General features: G+C 45.1%; 1 protein-coding gene across 1 annotated transcript; it reads right to left on the bottom strand.

The window, feature by feature from the left end:
- Nucleotides 1–2,389: 2,389 nt before the first annotated feature.
- LOC119333532 (ABC transporter C family member 10-like) lies at nt 2,390–11,640 on the bottom strand. Its single transcript, XM_037606397.1, has 13 exons — nt 11,379–11,640; nt 10,381–10,436; nt 7,925–9,963; nt 7,453–7,773; nt 7,290–7,376; nt 6,566–7,165; nt 6,294–6,458; nt 5,835–6,129; nt 4,835–5,049; nt 4,455–4,760; nt 3,675–3,738; nt 3,048–3,287; nt 2,390–2,876 (listed from the first exon to the last, which is right to left on the bottom strand). Exons 1-13 carry the CDS (start codon nt 11,627–11,629, stop codon nt 2,767–2,769), a joined length of 4,749 nt encoding a protein of 1,582 aa, XP_037462294.1. The 5' UTR covers nt 11,630–11,640; the 3' UTR covers nt 2,390–2,766.
- Nucleotides 11,641–12,222: the final 582 nt, after the last annotated feature.

The following is a 12,222-nucleotide window of genomic DNA, read 5'->3' as shown; positions in this document are numbered from 1 at the left end:
GTTCAATTGGTCATTTAATTATCCCTTTCTATTCTACTACTTAGTAGTATCCTTTTTCAATTTTCATGCATATTGTGTGTCTGATATGGAGTTGACCTACAAGTTCATGACCATTGTAATCCTCTCAACAATAAAGACATATATGTAGGACGTAGGGCTATTACTCATCCGTGGATCTGAACCTAGGTAAAACTACCATGTCACCTTCATCGCCGTTGAGATCCCTTTGGGCACCATCTGTCACTCTACATTCCTCGACTCCATGTAGATCATAAAATCAGCTGTTCATTAATCGTTGACAGTTTTTAACAGCAAAAGATTTTCCGATTCCTTGTAGGTTATCCACCTGACTATTGGATTCGTACGTGATTCTTACTTTAGTGTGTGGACGATGACATTCCCAGATATCTAGGTGTAGCCAAATCTATCTTCAACCTATTTTGATTATGGTCTACCAGTAGGACCATTGATGCATAAGTGCGTCATGTTATCCCTACTGAGGCTATCTTAGGGCATCTCCAGCCGTTGGCCCCCCAGGAGGGGCAAAAAATTGCCCCCTGGGGGCGCACCGGCGCTAAACCGCGCACTGGGGGCGTGATGCCCCCCAGTCGTGGCACCCACGTTTTTTTAAAAAAGTCAAATACGGCGCAAACACGACTCAAATTTAACGCAAACATCGGCGAGTTCGTTCAAATTTAAACATAATTTGCAAAAATGGGAAAAACTACCGCGGGCTACCCCCGCCGTCTCCCTCGCCGCCCGCCCACGCGGTTCTACATGCCGAGGAGGCGGTAGAACCGCGTGTCGTCGTCGTCGCCCCCGCCGACGCCTCCGCCGTCCCTGCTGCATCCCTTCCCCGGTTGGCGCGGCGGGTTGGACGGTCCGGGGGCGGCGGCGTCGTCGTCGCTGTCGAGGACCACGACGCCGTGCTCGTCCTCGCGCCCACGCTTGCGGGCGGCGATCTCCTCCAGGGCTCGGCGCTGCCGGACCATCTCGTCGCGGAGGTAGTCGTCCCGCGCCCACCGCAGGGCATCCTCATCGGAGAAGCCACGCCGGGCTATCTCCTCGTACTCCGCGGGGAGGCCGGGCTCCGGCTTGGGCTCGACGAGGACGAAGCGGACGGTGGGGGAGGCGTTGTCGCTGATGCGGACGCCGGAGCTGCGGGTGCGCGCGCTGACAGGCGTGCCCTGGGGCTCCGGCTTGACGGGGCGGAGGTGGAGGCAGGGGGAGCCGCCGGACGAGGAGGAGGACCCCCCGGTCTCCATGCGCCTCGGGGTCCAGGAGCTTCCCCGGCGGCGTGTGAAGGACGGGGGAGTGGGGTACTCGAGGCGCGGCGTGTTGCCGCCCTCGATGTACTCGAGGACGGCCTCCAACGTGCGCCCGGGCACGCCCCACCACCGACGCCGGCCGACGGCGTTGAGCCTGCCGGAGGGCTCGACGCCGTTGGTGGCCTCGAGCTGCTCGGCGTGACGGCGGCGGAAGTAGGGCTCCCAGAGCGGGCTGTCGGGGACGTACCGTGGCCCCTCCCTCGCCGCACGCGGCAGGGACGAGCGGATGCGTGCGATCTCCGCACGCTGCGCCGCGCCGGTGGTATCGGGGGCACCGGCACGCCGCCGGCGCTGATCCTCCACGTCTCGGGTACCCGCATGTCCGGCGGGACCGGGTACTCGGCCTCGAAAAGGAGGCGAGCCTCGCTCTCGTGAAGATGGCGGCGGCCGAAGCCGTTCGCCGCCGCGCCGTCGCCTGGGAAGCGCTCGGCCATGGGTGCTGGAGACGGCGAGAGAGAGGAGAGGGAGGAACGACGACGGCGAGAGAGAGGAGAGGGAGGAACGACGACGGCGAGAGAGTACGAGTCGCCGAGTGCGCTGGGGCGCGTCTTATATAGGCCGAGGCGCCGCCCGTGCGCGAGCCGCCGTGAGTACGCGTGGCGGGCGAGGGAGGGCGAGGGACGCGCGTCATCCGGCCTTCACTGCGCCGCCCGTGAGGCATCAATGGCGCAGGCTGACCGGCGCGGCAGCGCGGCAGCTTTGGCATTGATTCGCCGCGGGAAACGAGGCGATGAGGACGACGAAGGGGCGAGAAGAGGGTAGAGTCGCTGACGCGGCGGGCCCGCGGCTGTTTCGCGCCAAAACAGTTCGCCCCGGTGCCCCCGGGCGCCCCCCAGCGCGCCGGGTTCGGCCTGGGTCCGCCAGCGCTGTTTTCGGCCTAAGCCGGCGAAAATCGGGCTCCTGGGGGCGCGACTGGCCGATTTTTCGGCGCCGGCGCAAAAAAAACGCCTGGGGAGGCCTTCCTGGGGGCGCGGCTGGAGATGCCCTTAGCCCCGACTGACATGTTTATTTTATTTTCTATAAGACTTGACGCTTCATAATAAAAGATGGTTGCGTGCACCAATCAATGAACATATTATGAGCTCTCATTTAGCCTTGCTAATCAGTACGGTCAGCAGGGTCCCTCCTGCTTAGCCTTTTATACTGTATCTGACTTCTGGAGCAAGGAAATCTCCGGGGATTTACTCTCTTCAACTTCATCAGTTAACTATGACAGCTCACAATGTATTGCACAGAATTTCCGGTAGCAATAAATAGCAAAAGAAACTTCGAAATAATACAGATGGTACTGTTTTTCCTAGGGTACCAAATTGATGAACTCCTCCGAGGAATATAGCTTCACGTCGTATCTCTTTTGGAAAGCGTATAATAAAAGCTGATTTATTTTCTCTCTCTTGGAAAGCTGCATCAAGTAAACAATCAAAATCGACAGTCTCTTCTAAATATTTGTGTTTGATGTGTGTGACCGATACTCCTTGACCAGCTCACGAAAGAGAGATCCTTCAGTCTCCATGAGCTTTACAGGTTTGTCATACTCTGCTACTCTCCCTGAAGTGTTCGTACACACATCATTAGTACGGGAAAGATCTACAAATACTCTGTATGTGGTATCAACTATAATTCATAAATTCCATATAAATTGGTGTTGTCAATAAGACGATGGGTTGAACTATAAGAAATAACTATATTTCTAATAAGTTGCCGGTAAGAGAAACATACCATCTCTCAATGCAAGTATCATATCACAGTCCATAACTGTTGGTATACGGTGTGCAACTGTAATAACGGTGCAATATTTGAACTCTGTTCGGATCGTTTTCTGAAGGACAACATCTGTTGCGTTGTCTATAGAGGCCGTCGCTTCATCAAGAACTAAGATGCGGCATCTTCTCAAAAGTGCGCGTCCCAGACAGAAGAGCTGCCTTTGGCCCATGCTCCAGTTCGACCCGTCTTCCACAACTATTATGATAGGTCTTGATCAGTACCATGAATAAGATAGTTCCAAACATCACGCTGGCGAAAGGATATATAACTATGTCCATAGGCAGGTCTGGGCACAATTTCTAGAGACACCACATTCAACACATACACATTGAACATGATTTTGTTTTTGCTAAGAGCCCGTTGGTGTATTTGAAGTACTAGCCTGCACGCCCATGATACTCCTCCTTTGGTGAAGAATACTCTAGGAGGACCACTAACAATTTAACATATTTAGTAGCAGATGCATTTTCACACCTATTTGAATTTCTGGAATGATTAGAGCGGAGTTTTCTGTTTGCCCAGTCTATTAGCTTCAAAAGAGGAACTCCGTAAACCAATTATAGATGAAGAGCAGTTTCATACCAAGTGAATCCAATCCATGTCCCTTCTCTCGGACAGCTTCAAGAAGTTGACATTTGCCAAGAACCTGCACCGTAATAACAAATGGAGTGACCACTTTAGTGGTTCCTTTTGAAACGTACATCGTGCCATAAAATGAGAAAGGAGGCCCTAAGCCTAGCTCAGTTGGTGGAAGGTGTGGCTTCACACTCCTACCATGCCATCACTCATGTTTGAGTTCTCAACCCAACTTTCGGTGCTTATTTCTTCGATGAATGAAAAGTTGTCAAGTAATTCCTAGGCAATCTGGTTTTTATATGAGAAAGGCAACTTGTCATCTGAGATTCCCCTAATTGGCTAACTTGGTTTATTCGCCCTACTTTGGTAATCTGCTGAACTTTCTGAATTTGTTAGGTACTCACTCCGTCCCATAATAATGTGCACATTGGTTTTCGTGAAAGTCAAGCTTCACAAACTTTGACCACACAATACCTAATATATACCAAATGAAAATAAATTTCGTGATGAATCCAATGGCATTGATTTGGTATTTTACATGTTGATAAATTTTTGTATAAACTTGGTCAAAGCTTACAAATTTTGACTTAAAAAAATTCGAATGTGCACTATATTTTCGGACAGAATGTCAAAGTAACTAAGTTGAATTGACACGGTACTAAAGATGACTGTCACATGATTAAACATTATAGCAGGTTGTTTTGATCTAATACCTTTTCATCATAATATTATCTGATCATTGGGTAAAATGAGAAAAATCAACATAGATAGCAGGGTAAATCTTACCTCCCATATTTGCTGATCTGAGAATTGTCCAAGAGGATCTAGATTGTATCTTGCTGTACCATGAAAAAGTGTTGGATCTTGTGGAATGATACCCAAACGCGAACGCAGGTCATGTAACCCTATCGTACCGATGTCCATAGAGTCTATAATTATTTTCCCTTCATCAGGTTCAATAAGACGAAACAATGTACCAATTAACGTTGTCTTGCCACTTCCTGTCCGACCAACTATACCAATCTTGTCTCCAGCTTGGAACTTGCAAGTGATTCCATGTAGTACAAGGGGAGTATCTTTCCTATACCTGATCTGTTGAATGAAAATTAATCGCTTAAATTTGTTAGTACTGTTAGGTGTACATGTAAATATTTATATTTGATTACCTTCAAATCTCTAAGTTCCACATAGCCATCTTGGGGCCAATCTTGCAATGGCCGATTTTCTTCAATAACTTTCGTTGCTTCACTTTGTATGTCCATGTACTGGTTCACCCGTTCCACTGATATTATCTGATTCGCAAGGTTGCATTGGTTTTGAATAGAGCAAACAAAGGACACATTTAGCGAAAGACCATAGGACAATACCATTCCCACAAAACCTGTGCATGTACGAAAGCAATGAATTAATTCTACTATTTGTAATGGTGCTATTCATAAACGGTATAGCATCAAATACTTATTTAGTTGACTCCGGCACATAAGCATTAGGACTTAAAATACATTTTCATAAAAGATGAAAACGCATCCATAAAATCACCAGAGCAAGTGGTAGCTTGAGAAACGCATGGTGTTTTTTATTCACCGTGTTCTGCCTGGACATTACTACCTCTCGTAAACACAAGACATTCTAAAAAGTGTTCATTTAAACATTTCTAACTTCACTAGCAAGTAAAGCTTTTCTAACTTTGAGTACTATCATATTCTTTATCAATATTTTTTCATAATATTTTTTTTCTACTCCCTCCGTTGCGAAATATAAGTCTTTTTAGACATTTCAAAAGGACTACAATATACGGATGTATGTAGACATATTTTAGAGTGTAGATTCACTCATTTTGCTCCGTATGTAGTCACCTATTGGAATCTCTAGAAATACTAATATTTTGGAACGGAGGGAGTAGTTCTCTACAAACATGCACATAACAAAAGTAACAGTCAAATAAATTTGTTGGAGACCCATGTCATGTCCAAAATGTTATCTATTTAGGCGTGGAGGGAGTATAAGTATGCTGTCATGACAAAAGATATGAAAAGGTAGCAACATTTACATGGCAATGCATCTAACACTTATCGCAAATTAGTTGTAAGCACCGATGGCCTTAGAACAAGCTGGCTACTCAATTTTGTCCAATTGAAGCAGCATGGTGTTCATACAGTTTCTTACCAGGGCTAAAAGTTCCTTGAGGAAGAAGAGCCATGACAAAGGCAGAAAAAGAAAGCACGGAGGCGCTCATTATTTCCAGGCGTTGAATCAACCATTCAGTTGCGGCAAAATTACAGAAATATGGACAGGCATTCTTGTCAACAAGATCCAAATTTTTAGCAAAGAAACGATCTTCTTCCCCAAAGGCCCTTATTGTTATAGCCCCTGAAATCGATTCACCTAAGTGATTCACCAGAGCGGACTTGGTAGTACCATTGATCCGCATCAGCTCCTTGGCCGAGGCTAGATAGTACCTCTACATGACCAAACATAATAGGTTTCAGTTAATGATAATTTTGAATACAAAACTGTAGGCTCATTCACCCCAGACAAAAATAGCAGCAGAGAACATCAATTGGTAAATCTAATCAAATAATGACAGAAATGAGAGCCATAAAGTAACAAAGTCATACCAATTACCTGCAACCTAATTGCCAAAACTATCATTGGCACAGATACAAATAAAACTTCCCATGTAGCAACAGCCAATACCCCTAGATTGCTATATGCATTTAAGGTATCACCAAGGCTAAACACGAAGGCAAATGGAAGATCGAGGTCAATGATATTCAAATCTGAAGAGACCTGCATTAAAAGAAAAAAGAGAACAAGTTAATCCATCAGGAAAAAAATCTCTGGGTGTAAAACAGATTGTACTTTGTTGTATTTGCCATTTGTTTAAGAATTCTTACCCGGCTAAGAACCCTTCCTACAGGAGTAGAATCAAAAAAGGACATTGGTGCACGGAACAATGAATTGAGCAATTGGGAAAATAAGGATCTTGATGTCTGGATCCCAAGAACGACGACTACTAAAGATCTTGATAGCATGAACAACATTGTGCAAACTCCAATTATAATGTACACAGAAATTAACTTCAGCATACTAACATGAGGATTCTGGACATTAGCAGCCATCCATGAATTCTGTGATATTTGCCCAGCTACGAAAATTATGTGAAAAATAACACAAAAGGAGAAATACAGGAAGCCTTTGTTCTGGCACAGATAAAGCATATAAGGCTTAACACCTGAATCCCCCTTTTCTCTTTCCTCTTTCTTGATCAGTTGATCTGCCGGCGATGGCTTCATAGACTCTGTATATCCGCTTCCATGAATACCGTCTGTCTCCTTTATTGATACTTCCTTAGATCTTTGAGGTGGTATATTGTTATTAAGATCCGATGCACCAGTAGTATCTTTATGGGCTGTGACAAGGTTTTTAAATTCTTCACAATCTGCCAATAAATCTTGATAAGGTGCACACTGGATAACCTCTCCATCTGACATTAACTGCAAAAAATCATCGCAAATTTTAGACGAATCCACAAATAAATAAAGCTCATTACATACAAATATAAATTATACAGGCACAAATATCATCAAATGCTGACTTTTTCGAAGTGGATAGAGGTACCAAAATGGAGTCAAATGCAGGTAACAAATCCACTTGGTGGGTCACCAAGAGAACAGTCTTGTCTGATAGAGCACTCATGACATATTCCTGTTACAAAGAGCTTTGTAAAGAAGTTCACAACCAAATAGTAATACAATCTGCATCTGTTGAATATGATCCTTACATTGAATATACTTGTGGCTGTATGGGCATCAACAGCACTGAAAGGATCATCAAGAAGATAGATGTCTGCATTTTGGTATAGTGCACGAGCAAGCTGGACACGCTGCTTCTGACCACCACTAAGATTTACTCCTCTCTCCCCAATTTGGGTACAATCCCCATATGGCAACATTTCAAGGTCCTTGACCAATGAGCACCTCGCCAGTGTGTTGTTGTATCTTTCCCTGACCATCGACGATCCAAAGAGAATATTGTCTTGCACGGTTCCTGTTTGGATCCATGCATTCTGAGAAATATATGCTATTTTCCCAGAGATTTTGATCTGAAATGTTTATGCAAAGATCAAGAATTTGATGTTAGGATGTTATGAAAAAAATGATTAATGTACTTCATGTTGGAAATATTGCCAAGCCTAATTTTCATAACAACTTTGCAAACTTTCATCAAAAGATGATGTTAGTAAAGAAACATACCGTGCCTTCAATTTTGGGGACCTCTCCGAGTGCAGCAGACAAAAGCGTTGACTTTCCTGAACCTACCTCTCCACAAATTGCTACCTTTTCTCCAGCTTTGACTATCAGATTTATATTCTTTAGGGTTGGTTTTGATGTACTTTCATCCCAAGAGAAGATACACGAATTCATCGCTATAGGGTAATCAATGCCAACATAGTATTTCTTCCTAACTTGCCTGTTTAGCTCAGGTGCATCAAGGAACTTTGATATCCGGGTGAAAGCAACCTTAGCTTGTATCACAACTGCAATTACATTGGGTATTGACCTAACTGGGTCTTGCACAAGACGTAGAGTTGTCACGAAGGTGAACACATTGCTAGCATCAAGAGGAATTTTCAGAAGATAGCATGTTAGAAAGGTCACTGCTGAAACCAGGACAGGTGATGCCCAGAACAGGAAGCTGTTGTACGCCCTACTAAGCTGGAATGCTGACAACCACTTGTACTCAACCTCCCTCAACCCCTCGATGATCTTCTTGAAGTGAGCTTCCCATGCATAAAGTTTCAAGACCTTCATGTGAACTAGTGACTCGGACATGGTCTTCAATCTCTCATCTTGTGCTTCCATAAGTTTACTCTGAAATCTGTGTTGCAGTTTGGCCAATGGAGCGTTGCAGAGTACGGTGATAATGATGGCAACCAATGACGAAACCATTGCAGCACCGACCGCATGGTACAGAATTGCCAGGGCAATGCAAAGCTGAACAATTGTTGTCCATGTTTGGTGGAACCAGTATGGGAATTCCCCAATCCGATAGGCATCGACGGTCACATAGTTCATAATTTCTCCAGTAGAGTGCTTCATTTTTGCTGCATTTGTTAGCCTCTGTTGTTTCTTGTAAATTGCTGCTGATAGGAGTGACCTCACCTGCAGTCCTAATCTCCTGGTGCGGAAATACCACTGTCTCTGTGAGAAGTATTCACAGCATTTGCAGACAAATATTACCACAGCAAGTACATATCCTTCATATTTAAAGGTGCATTTCCCAAGTGATACATTGATGAATTCCCTAAGAAGTATTGGGCCTGTGGATAAGGACAGAACCTTGAGCAAAGCAAAGAGACCCGAGACCAAGATTGCACGCTTGTGGCAAGAAACAATAGTCCAGAAGAATGATGGTGTGGGGTGCGACGGCGACTGCTTCTTGTCATTGAGCTTCTCCATGAACATCACATACAGGTTGCGCGCTCGATCTGTGGCGCCTAAAAGTGGCATGTCTTTGTCCTCAAGGGGCTTTTCATATCCCATCTTCATCAGAGGATTCAACCACCAAAATGTCATCTTGCTGAAAAAAGCAGCTTTAGCAAAGGGAGTTACCTGACTTTCAGAGTCAGCTACCTCACTGTCTGTCTCCGTGTGCAGGGGCTTGTATAAACCATTTCCACTTCCTCCATAACCCTCTTCATCATGGCTGTGCCGAATGCCATAAAGGAGGAGGAGAACTGCACCTGGTAGGGACAGAACATCTGAACAAGCCTTAATGGTGATCGTCTTCTCTGCAACAATATTAACAACCGAAGAACAACAGATGAATGCTGCGCAGATGGTCAGCAGGACCGGCCAAAATCTAACAAACGCTGCCCCAAGAAACAGAGGCCTGGTGCTGAAAGCGAAGCTGGCAAGGACCAGATTCAATCCTTGAGATAATGTTACAAGCCACCAATGTGGAAGGTAAACAACGGAAGCATCCTGATTGAATCCAGTCCCCAGCATCCACAGTCCTAGCCCGAGATAAACCAAACCCAGGCAGCCATTGAACACCACGGCGGAGAAGTGCAGCAGTGAGCTGAGCGAGACGAGCTGTCGCGCGGACACTCTGCTATTTGGAATTTTGACTAGCAACTGGAGCATGAGCACAAACACGAGCAGTGCGACGACACCGGTCGCCACTAGGTGATTAATGCAGGTAGAGGAGTCGAATATTTCCTTTAAAGCACATGATGCCACATCTTGGTTGGAGCATATTGGTCTGCCACACAAGTCCATCACCCAAGAACCTGATGTGCAGTTGCAACAATAGTGAGATGAGATTATTCCCAGATTCCAGTTGTGCATGGTCAAAAGGTAACAATGATTATAGTTTAAGAAATGATTTAACATGAAGTTAATTTAGTTTTTAGCTATGTACTCTCTCCATATCACAAAATACAAATACATGTCGTTTTGGACGTGTTTTAAGTCAATTTAAAAACCTTGACTATATATATTGTCTGAGATTAAAAACTTGCAAATCAAATGTTCAGATTGATCTCGAAAAGTATATGTATGATATAATCAGTTTCTTGAGTTATATACACACCATAGTAAAAATTAGTGGTGAAAATTTAAATCTTGAAGACCGTGCTAGTATCCAAAACGACATGTATTTTTGTGACATGGAGGGAGTAACAAGAGAAAGTGAGGAGAGAATTTACTTGTGAGGGAACCCATATGTATTGCACTCCAGGCTGGATCGGGTCTCGTTGCAGCCCTGCGCCAATCATGAACAAGAAAATAGTTACTACCAGACAAAGCAGCGAAAATGTTGCATTCCACAGGTGTTTCAAAAAACAATCCTCTAAAACAATATTCACTGTCATCTCCATTTCTCTTGACTTATTTAGATCTTTTTAATGTGCCTCGATGTATGCACTGAAATATAATTGAAAAAAATCACGGAAAACAAATCGTAGTGGAGAAGACATGAATATTGTGACTTGTGTTTAACATTCAAAATATTTCTATTTTAGGCACCAGATTTATTTGGTGAGGACACAAAAATATTCCTCTTGTGTGAAAATTGACATGAACACATACACCAACATGATGCTGGATTTTCTTTTCTTATTATTTTCCATATTTTTCATGAATGTTCGTACTGGAAGTTCTGTTGATGTGCAAAAATAGGAACTAAGTACATGTCCTCTTTTTAGTGATGACCACGTGGTTCACCACTGCGAAGTGAGATGGTAGCATTAGCGCCAAGAGAATAGAGAAGAGACTACTTTGTCCTAGACCAATTACTGTACACTAGACCTTTTACTATACACTGGGCACTACAAATCGCTATATTAACTTAGGTTAGACCCAATAGTATTAAGAATAAGAGCGGGCAGACCATGGTCCACGAACTTTTCTATCAATAAAGTAGAATGGAATACTAAAAACACTAGTCCTGAATCAACATTAGAGAGGCTAAATTCCATGAAATTACTCTGGGGTGACACAGAAATTCCAATGCCGGGAACGCAAAAGATGCAAAATCGAGGAACCCAAAAGGTGAAGAAGAAAGCAGTACTCGTCGGCTACGGACCTTCTTCACGATCCACGAACAAGAGGGAGATGATTTTCAGAGGGCCAGTGGAGAAGAAGAAAGCAGAAGTGTTTTTGTAGATGAAAAATCGATAGGAAAGGCAATACAACGATCCATCACCCGGTCCAACCAGCAGGGAAGAAGGGCTCCTCTCGAACAGAAGCCCCCCGGGTTCTGTTTCGAAGCTCGCGGAGACGAGGAGGAGACCAAGCACGACTCCCAAGAAGCAGGACCTTCTTTTTGTGGACTGTATATGAACAATGATGATGCCAGTGTTGTCTGTGTTGACCTCTCAAGCCGCAAGGAAGTGAGCAGTAGCTTTGGCATCCTCCTCGTCGCCACGAGCTTTCTGCATTGCTATGTGAGGGCATATGGGGTCGTCCCCACGCGGTGCGTGCTGCCGCAGATGCGCATGTGACCCGGTTGGTGGTGACCGGTGAGTGGACGACGTATCCCGCATCCGCATCGCTTCTCCTGTCGTCCGTCACCATGGGCTGGATGGCCCGAAACAGCTGCTAGTCACCTGGGAGTTGCTTCTTGGGGAGTAAGAAAACCCTTTGTTCCGTTAACTACTCGAGCATGAAGATTAGGTATTCTTTTAGGTTAGACGGCTAGCTACATCGATCTAAACATATAGAAATCATAGCCAACCTTAGAATTATGGAAACTGCATAATGAAATGTAATCTATGTTACCTCTAGTGTTCTTTGTACTGACTTGATAGTTGATGAATATATCGGAAGTTCTTTCCGTAAAATAAAATAAAAATGTCGCACAAAGTGTGCGGGCTACAAGGATATCTCACTCTTCTACTTACTGCCTGCCACCTGGGCGGCGGCGGCCTCGTCCTAGGGCGGTGGTGGTGGCGGTTGCGGCGGCCGGCCCTGCGTCGGGCAGCGGCCTTGGCTGCGTTCGGCGGTGGTGGCCGGATCTGCAGCGGCGGACCATCTGTCCTCGGATCGGC

The sequence above is a fragment of the Triticum dicoccoides genome, chromosome 7A, assembly GCF_002162155.2.
Source record: "Triticum dicoccoides isolate Atlit2015 ecotype Zavitan chromosome 7A, WEW_v2.0, whole genome shotgun sequence".
NCBI classification, from domain to species: Eukaryota; Viridiplantae; Streptophyta; class Magnoliopsida; order Poales; family Poaceae; genus Triticum; species Triticum dicoccoides.
Note: the sequence above shows the minus strand (reverse complement) of the source record. Positions and strands in the feature narration are given on the sequence as shown.

Excerpts from the sequence above, each read along its gene's own strand:
- LOC119333532 (XM_037606397.1), bottom strand. The coding sequence starts at position 11,629 with ATGCCCTCACATAGCAATGCAGAAAGCTCGTGGCGACGAGGAGGATGC. Across the intron at positions 7,377-7,452 it reads CAGCCACAAGTATATTCAAT|GAATATGTCATGAGTGCTCT; the intron begins GTAAGGATCATA and ends TCTTTGTAACAG. Across the intron at positions 6,459-6,565 it reads TAGGAAGGGTTCTTAGCCGG|GTCTCTTCAGATTTGAATAT; the intron begins GTAAGAATTCTT and ends CTTTTAATGCAG.